Source organism: Trachypithecus francoisi, unplaced genomic scaffold (genome assembly GCF_009764315.1).
Source record: "Trachypithecus francoisi isolate TF-2019V2 unplaced genomic scaffold, Tfra_2.0 Lachesis_group12, whole genome shotgun sequence".
NCBI classification, from domain to species: Eukaryota; Metazoa; Chordata; class Mammalia; order Primates; family Cercopithecidae; genus Trachypithecus; species Trachypithecus francoisi.
Window position 1 is genome coordinate 15,218,581 of NW_022681457.1, and position 9,394 is coordinate 15,227,974.

At 46.5% G+C, this 9,394-nt stretch overlaps 1 protein-coding gene across 1 annotated transcript; it reads right to left on the reverse strand.

Moving 5' to 3' along the window:
* Nucleotides 1-6,549: 6,549 nt before the first annotated feature.
* LOC117093028 (putative pregnancy-specific beta-1-glycoprotein 7) lies at nucleotides 6,550-8,875 on the reverse strand. The gene is made up of 3 exons (XM_033227561.1): nucleotides 8,575-8,875; nucleotides 7,008-7,342; nucleotides 6,550-6,789 (listed from the first exon to the last, which is right to left on the reverse strand). The coding sequence occupies exons 1-3, from the start codon at nucleotides 8,636-8,638 to the stop codon at nucleotides 6,550-6,552; spliced, it is 639 nt and encodes a 212-aa protein (XP_033083452.1). The 5' UTR covers nucleotides 8,639-8,875.
* Nucleotides 8,876-9,394: the final 519 nt, after the last annotated feature.

Here is a 9,394-nt window from a genome sequence, read left to right on the forward strand (position 1 = left end):
GAGAGTGTAAGTGTCCAGGAAATTATCCATTACTTCTAGATTTTCTAGTTGATTTGCGTAGAGGTGTTTATAGTATTCTCTGATGGTAGTTTGTATTTCCGTGGGGTCGGTGGTGATATCCCCTTTATCATCTTTTATTACGTCTATTTGATTCTTCTCTCTTTTCTGCTTTTTAGTCTTGCTAGTGGTCTATCAATTTTGGTGATCTTTTCAAAAAAACAACTCCTGGATTCATTGATGTTTTGGAGGGTTTTTTGTGTCTCTATTTCCTTCAGTTCTGCTCTGATCTTAGTTATTTCTTGCCTTCTGCTAGCTTTTGAATGTGTTTGCTCTTGCTTCTCTACTTCTTTTAATTGTGATGTTAGAGTGTCAATTTTAGATCTTTCCAGCTTTCTCTTGCGGGCATTTAGTGCTATAAATTTCCCTCTACACACTGCTTTAAATGTGTCCCAGAGATTCTGGTATGTTGTATCTTCGTTCTTATTGGTTTCAAAGAACATCTTTATTTCTGCCTTCATTTCGTTATGTACCCAGTAGTCATTCAGGAGCAGGTTGTTCAGTTTCCATGTAGTTGAGCAGTTTTGATTGAGTTTCTTAGTCCTGAGTTCTAGTTTGATTGCACTGTGGTCTGAGAGACAGTTTGTTATAATTTCTGTTCTTTTACATTTGCTGAGGAGTGCTTTACTTCCAATTATGTGGTCAATTTTGGAAAAAGCGTGATGTGGTGCTGAGAAGAATGTATATCTGTTGATTTAGGGTGTAGAGTTCTGTAGATGTCTATTAGGTCTGCTTGCTGCAGAGATGAGTTCAATTCCTGGATATCCTTGTTAACTTTCTGTCTCATTGATCTGTCTAATGTTGACAGCGGGGTATTGAAGTCTCCTATTATTATTGTATGGGAGTCTAAGTCTCTTTGAGAGTCTCTAAGTACTTGCTTTATGAATCTGGGTGCTCCTGTATTCAGTGCACATATATTTAGAATAGTTAGCTCTTCCTGTTGAATTGATCCCTTTACCATTATGTAATGGCCTTCTTTGTCTCTTTTGATCTTTGATGGTTTAAAGTCTGTTTTATCAGAGACTAGTATTGCAACCCTTGCTCTTTTTTTGTTCTCCATTTTCTTTTTAGATCTTCCTCCATCCCTTTATTTTGAGCCTATGTATATCTCTGCATGTGAGATGGGTCTCCTGAATACAGCACACTGATGGGTCTTGACTCTTTGTCCAGTTTGCCAGTCTGTGTCTTTTAATTGGACCATTAATCCATTTACACTTAAGGTTCATATTGTTATGTGTGAACTTGATCCTGCCATTATGATATTAACTGGTTATTTTGCTCGTTAGTTGATGCAGTTTCTTCCTAGCCTCGATGGTCTTTACATTTTGGCATGTTTTTGCAATGGCTGGTACCGGTTTTTCCTTTCCATGTTTAGGGCTTCCTTCGGGGTCTCTTGTAAGGCAGGCCTGGTGAGGACAAAATCTCTAAGCATTTGCTTATCTGTAAAGGATTTTATTTCTCCTTCACTTTTGAAACTTAGTTTGGCTGGATATGAAATTCTGGGTTTAAAATTCTTTTCTTTAAGAATGTTGAATATTGGCCCCCACTCTCTTCTGGTTTGTAGAGTTTCTGCCGAGAGATCTGCTGTTAGTCTGATGGGCTTCCCTTTGTGAGTAACCCGAGCTTTCTCTCTGGCTGTCCTTAAGATTTTTTCCTTCATTTCAACTTTGGTGAATCTGACAATTATGTGTCTTGGAGTTGCTCTTCTCGAGGAGTATCTTTGTGGCATTCTCTGTATTTCCTGAATTTGAATGTTGGCCTGCCCTACTAGGTTGGAAAAGTTCTCCTGGATGATATCCTGAAGAGTATTTTCCAACTTGGTTCCATTTTCCCCCTGGCTTTCAGGCACCCCAATCAGACATAGATTTGGTCTTTTTACATAATCCCATACTTCTTGCAGGCTCTGTTCATTTCTTTTTCTTCCTTCTTCTTTAGATTTCACTTCTCGCTTCATTTCATTCATTTGATCCTCAATCGTTGATACTCTTTCTTCCAGTTGATCGGGTCGGTTACTGAAGCTTGTGCATTGGTCATGTATTTCTCGTGTCATGGTTTTCATCTCTGCCAGTTCGTTTATGGCCTTCTCTGCATTAATTATTCTAGTTATCAATTATTCCATTCTTTTTTCAACATTTTTAATTTCTTTGCACTGGGTATGTAATTCTTCCTTTAGGTCTGAGAAGTTTGATGGACTGAAGCCTTCTTCTCTCATCTCATCTAAGTCATTCTCCATCCAGCTTTGATCCGTTGCTGACGATGAGCTGCGTTCCTTTGCAGGGGCATATGCACTCTTATTTTTTGAATTTCCAGCTTCTCTGCCCTGCTTTCTCGCCATCTTTGTGGTTTTATCTGCCTCTGGTCTTTGATGATGGTGACGTACTGATGGGATTTTGGTATGCGTGTCCTTCCTCTTTCTTGATTTTCCTTCTAACAGTCAGGACCCTCAGCTGTAAGTCTGTTAGAGATTGCTTGAGGTCCACTCCAGACCCTGTTTGCCTGGGTATCAGCAGCAGAGGCTGCAGAAGATAGAATATTGCTGAACAGCAAGTGTACCTGTCAGATTCTTGCTTTGGAAGCTTCCTCTCAGGGATGTCCTCCACCGTGTGAGGTGTGACATGTCGGTCTGCCCCTAGTGAGGGATGTCTCCCAGTTAGGCTACTCAGGGGACAGGGACCAACTTGAGCAGGCAGTCTGTCCCTTCTCAGATCTCAACCTCCGTGTTAGGAGATCCACTGCTCTATTCAAAGCTGTCAGACAGAGTCATTTGTGTCTGCAGAGGTTTTTGCTGCTTTGTTGTTGTTGTTGTTGTTATTCAGCTGTGCCCTGTCCCCAGAGGTGGAGTCTACAGAGACAGGCAGGCCTCCTTGAGCTGCTCTGGGCTCCACCCAGTTGGAGCTTCCCAAAGGCTTTGTTTACCCACTTAAGCCTCAGCAATGGCAGGCGCCCCTCCCCCAGCCTACCTGCTGCCTTGCGGTTAGATCACAGACTACTGTGCTAGCAATGAGGGACACTCTGTGTGCGTTGGACCCTCCCAGCCAGGTGTGGGATATTATCTCCTGGTGTGCCCGTTTCCTAAGACCCTTGGTAAAGTGCAGTATTGGGGTGGGGGTTACCCGATTTTCCAGGTGTTGTGTGTCTCAGTTCCCCTGGGTAGGAAAAGGAATTCCCTTTCCCTTTGCCCTTCCCAGGTGAGGCAATGCCTCACCCAGCTTCAGCTCTTGCTAGTCGTGCTGCAGCAGCTGACCAGCACCCATTGTCCAGCACTCCCTAGTGAGATGACCCCAGTACCTCAGTTGAAAATGCAGAAATCACCTGTCTTCTGTGTGGCTCCCGCTGGGAGCTAGAGACTGGAGCTGTTCCTATTCGGCCATCTTGCTCTGCCCCTTAGGCCATCTTGCTCCATCCCCACAAAATTTTAAAAATTGCTATTGTCGATACAAAATACTAAATATGAAGGAGAATATATTATTCCACTTTTTTTACTCCTACTCTTTTTGAACTTTCCTGTTTCAGTTTTGGAATTTTCTATTGACACATCCTCAAGCTAGGGATTCTTTCCTCAGCTGTGTGCATTCTACCAGTAAGCATCAAAAGCCTTCTTCATTTCTCTAATGGCTTTTTTTTTTTTTTTTTTCCTGAGACGGAGTCTCACTCTGTTGCCCAGGCTGGAGTGCACTGGCACGATCTTGGCTCACTGCAAGGTACACCTCCCGGGTTCATGCTATTCTCCTGTCTCAGTCTCCTGTGTAGTTGGGACTACAGGTGGCTTCCACCATGCCCGGCTAATTTGTTTCTATTTTTAGTAGAGACGAGGTTTCACCGTGTTTGCCAGGATGGTCTCAATCTACTGACCTCGTGATCTGCCCGCCTTAGACTCCCAAAGTGCCAGGATTATAGGCGTGAGCCACTGTGCCTGGCCATCTCTGAGGGATTTTAATGAGTTGGTGACTTTTGAGTTTCTTCAGCTGTTTACTTACTGATAAAACCAAGTGACAAATATCAAGCTTGTTATATGCCTGACAGGAAACCAGAAGTCTCTAGGAAGTGCCTGAAGAATGTGAGCCCCATAGTAGGTTGAGGATGGAGTCACGAGGGAAATGGGTGAAATCAGCACATCGGCTTTGGGGACTGCAGGCCTGTCCAGTCTCTGACACCCTGGTGAGTCAGTGCAAAGATTACAACAGTGACAGCAAACTAGCATGGCTGACGCCATCTGGCATCTAGTCTCAGGCTGGCTGTCCTCACTCATTCCTGGACATAGGCCAGGCTAACCATGGGAGGAATTTAGTTGATGGTTTAACTTTGAAGCAAGAATGATAATAGTTCCTCCATAACACTAATACCCTTATTTTGCCCAGGGATTGCCTTTGTAAAACTGGTGAAAGACCATGAGACTAAGATTATTGGAGGGAACTGAATTCTGCTAAAATTTAGGCACAGTTTCTATAATCCCTTAGTACTCAAATATCATTTGGCCAGAGTTTACAAAATTTGTATCTAATTGCTGCTCTAGATAACATCACTATTGTAGAACCTGAGATTGGTCTTTTGAGATGTTTCTCGTTCTTTGCATTCTGGCAACCCGCTGACCTCCTCCATACCTATGACTAATGGCTCAGCCAGGCACGTGGTCCCCACCTAGAGGTGGATTCAAGCACAAACAGATCATTTCCCTCAGCCCGCATGATTCCATCCCCAATCAGCAGTACCCATCTTTTAGTCCTGTGCCCCTGAAACTATCCTTGAAAATCTATAAACCCTGATCCACTTGGGAGGCTGATTTGAGTAATAATAAACCTCTGTCCTCGTGTTTGGCAGACTTGCAGTCATTAAAATCTTTCTTTACTGCAAATCACCATCTGGATAAATTGGTTTTGTTTGTGCAGGAGGCCAGAAGAACTTGTCCGGGAATTATAAGAGTGGATGGAGGAGCTGCCTATCCCTGTCCCACCGTCTTGTCCACAGAACAGCCTCACAAAGGGAAAGAGCCCTGGATGGGGATACAGTGGAAGCTTATTCTCTTAGTGACCTGGGGACATTGGCTCGAGATGAAGCCTGGCAGGAGTGGCAACTCCAGGTGATTTCTGTGCCTTTCCTTTTTCCTGGAAGGTGGGCCAGGCCACAGTATTAGCAGGAAGGGAACAGAAAAGTCAGCCTAGTTAGAGGGAGTGTCTGGGGAAGGCCTAGGTGTGGAGAAAAAAGCTGTGCAGGACAGGGCTTGCCAGTTAGAATGAAGTGGGAGGAAGATGAGGGACAGAGAGAAGCAGAGAGAGGCAGAGGCAGCATGGCAGTGAACTGTGGGGCCTACAGTGACTTCAGAGACCCCAGGGACCAGGTGCCCCTATTTCCACAGTCCAGGACCAGGGAGACCTGAAAACCCTCCAGTGGTCAAAGAGCTTCAGAGTTACACATGAGGTGGGATGGCTTTAGGGACAAGAGATAGTGGGCGGATGAAACATGGGTGTCAGCCTCTGATGGACAAGGGACAGGTGTGGCTAGAACTTCCTAGGATTCTGCATCCAAGATCCACTCTCTAAAGAGGTTATGGATCATTCATTTCTTCATTCAATTCCTTCATTTGTTATGTGAGAGCACCTGAGTGTGTGTCTCTCACTGGGCCTGTGCTGGTGCAGGGTGTGAGTGGGGAAAGAAAACAAGGTCCTCTCCTTTATCCTGTCATGCCAGTGACATGGACACTTTGGGAAACACAGGATTTCAGGTTCAGTGATAGGGGTTAAGATCTGAGGGAGAGGCCTGGACATTTTTTGCACTGACTCTGACAGTTGAGGCAGGTGATTTAGTTCTGGAGTGCAGACTAATCAACTGACCATTTGCTCTCACTCCTCTGAGGTTTGGATGCCTAAGAAGAGAGAATTTGAGCCAAAAAATAAGCCCTCACTTCTGGTGGAGGACAGGATGGGCCTGTGACTGCAGATAGACCTCATGTGACCCTGATCTGCCTTTTGTGTTTGTGTGACTCTGGTTCAGTGACTGTGCCTTCCTGTGCCTCAGTTTTCTCTCAGTCAAATAAGCTAAATGGCAAATGGACTGTGGCTTTTCATGCTATCTGTGAATAAATTGTAAATTATTCACAGTCATGTGACCTAATGCTTGGCACATTGGAGGTCTTCACACAAACAGCAATTATTATTATTCACTTCCAAGAGAGAGAACCTTTAGATCAGATCCCTGTGGACAAGCTGCTGCCAGGTACATTTTTCCCTCTTCTGTTTCTGCTTCGGGAACATTAGAGTTTCTATGGAGTGTCCTAAGCCTCACAAGGCAGTTGGCTGATGGCCTACAAAGCTTGTCTTTCTGTCCTCTCCACTCTGAGTCTCAGGTGAAGAAAGTTCTGTCCTTGCCTAGATGAGGCTCCGAGGGCTGAGCCCTGGCTGGGGAGCAGCTCCAGGAGACACAGTCCTCAGACAGCTGGTGAATCCTTGGTCCCAGTAAGCCCTGCCACAACCCAGCCCTGGCACAGGCTCCTCAGCTTTATCCGGAGTAAGGATTTAGGGACAGGGGTCTGGGGTTGAGGCTTCTTGTGCTGAACTTGTCTGAGAGTATCTCATGGGGCCTCTTAGGCAAAGCCCTGCTCAGTTCTCCAGGGTCTTTCTCAGGGTCAAGTTCATGAGTGGGCATGAAGTGCTTGCCTGAGACTGATCTTCTCCTGCTGAGAACCCCCCTCCCCGCTCCATCACACTGTCCTTCCTGTGCAGCAAGTGTCTGTAGGGTCTGGAGACAGGAAAGGAAGTCTGATCTGTTGAAGTTTGTCTCCCTTGTGTGTGTCCTGCACTAAATGCCAAAACCCCAACATGGGACATAATGCAGAGGGACACAGGCATAGTCTAGGCCTGCTAATCCTGATTGTGCAAAGTAGAAGTGACCCTCGCCCCCCAACACCCAAGGATCATGTGGAATCACTCACGGTATAAGGTGAAATGTCCAGTTACTCCTTTAGTCTCATCAATTCGCTTCATGACTTTTACGGTGTAGGATCCCGTGTCCTGCTTGGTGACATTCTGGATCCGCAGGGATCCATTGGAATATACAGTTTCTCGTCCACTGTATGCAGGCCCAAATAGAATTCTATCAGGGTCTCTTGAATATGCTGTAATAAATTGGTAGAAGTCCATTATTTGCCCTTGGTACCACACGTAGGCAGCAACATTCTGGGGCAAATTGTGGACAAGTAGAAGAACATCCTTCCCCTCAGAAACTTTGGTTGGTTGAGCTTCAATCATGACTTGGGCAGTGGTGGGTGGGTTCCAGAAGATTAAAAGTGATGCTAGGAGGTGGAGAGAGCATCAGTCAATATTGAGACCTATGTATTGGGGTGAAAAGATGGGGCCCTGGGTCCTGAGATGATCTCTTCAATCATCAGCCTTGAAGACACACACATACACACCACACACACACACATACACACACACACACCCCTTTTTTTCTGTGTGTGTGATTGTGTGTTTGTGTCCTACTGTCCTACTGGATCAAGGTCAGAGGCACGACCCCCATTCCTTCAACCCTTCTGAACTCGGCATTTTTCTCTTTGGAATCCTCTTCCCAGAGGTCTGCACGGCTTCCTCCACACTGCCCTCAGGTCCTGCTCACATCAGGGCATCCTTAGACTTCTTTCCTGACACCTCTTTCAGAGACCCTGGGCCTTCCCTTTCTGACTTTCCCTGCTCCGCTCTCTCCAGAGCTCTTTCCAACACCTGACCTCACATTCCAGATCTCTTTGCATGTCTGTCTTCCTGCCCATAAGAGAGTGAGCTCTGTGAGGACAGGGACGTTTGTGATCTGGGTTGAACCCCAGTGCCTGGGACAGGCTTCAAACTCCTGTAGATGTGAGAGTTCCAAGGACCCTCCATGCCTGGGGTGTTTTTTTTTTTTTTTCTTTACCCAATGGTAGAGGTTTTCTGGTGAGGACAGTGTTTCATGCCCTGCTTATATTTTCATTTGAAGTGTCATCTGATAATAATTATTATTATTGTTTTTCAAAATATGGTGGCCAGTGATGATTAACCAGAAAAAGAGAACACTTGAGATTTTTCTACCTCTTACCAATTCCAGTTCAATGTGATTTTCCTGTTTTGACCCCTGTCCCTCACTGGTACATTTTCCCTGATCCAGTCTCCAACAGACCCTTCTTTCCTATTTTTTTTTTTTTTTTTTTGAGACAGAGTCTCACACTGTCGCCCAGGCTGGCATGCAGTGCAGTGGCACAATCTCGGCTCACTGCAACCTCTGCCTCCTGGGTTCATGCAATTCTCCTGCCTCAGCCTCTCAAGTAGCTAGGATTACAGGGGCACACCACCACACTTCGTTACTTTTTTGTATTTTTAGTAGAGACAGGGCTTCACTGTGTTGACCAGACTGGTCTTGAACTCCTGACTTCATGATCCACCCACCTCGGCCTCCCAAAGTGCTTTTTTTTTTAGAACCCCATCCTCTCCAGGAAACCCCATCCAATCATTCTGCTTCCTCCTCCTGTCCTCTCCCAGGAAGTTCTCTCCTCACCTGTGAGCAGGAGCTCCTTCCAGGTGATGTGCAGTGTGCAGGGAGGCACTGAGAGGGGCCCCATGGCCTGTGCTGCCTGCGTGTTCTCCTCTGTGGAGATGATCCTGGGATCCAGAAACTTTCTGAGCACGGCCGTCAGCTGTGCTGTCCTTCCTCCTTCTGTGCTGAGCCTCTTCCCGGGGCAGGAGCACTTCTCAGGCTTATGGGCGGGGTCTGTGCCCAGGACACCTCTCTGTCCCCTCCCCTTTCAGTCCTGCCTCCTTGTCCCTCCTCCTCTTTTTCCTTTGGTCTGTGTGTCAGGTCCCTGGGAATTGTGGAGGCCTCTGCCTTTTTCAGCAGTGATTCTGTCACCTAACCTTGGCACATACTATGTGCAGAAACACAAACACACACACAAAAGAGACACACACAGACACACACGGTCACACACATGCCCTCTAACTTGGGCAAGCACAGTCCTGGGCCTCAGCCTCCTGCTGTCCTGATGGCTCTGGGTCCGGGTGCACATTCACACCCTTTTGCCTCTTTCATCCCCATCTGGCTCTCCCCTTCAGTGCAGGAGGCTGAAGCTGCACCAGGTCCCTGTCACAGGGACACCCCATTGTGCTGTGGGGGAGCTGTGTGTCATTGGTGACAGAGACCCTTCCTTTCTCTAATTGTGTCTAGCTTGGCTGTAGCTTCCAAGGATGAACATTCAGGACCTGGGTGTCCCAGAGGAAACTGTCCTTTCTCGGGGTGTGTAGGGTGAATCTCTCATGCCTCTTGGGAGGAGAGGCCTGTACTGGTTGCTCAGTGGGGGCTGTGAGTCCCATGGTCAAAG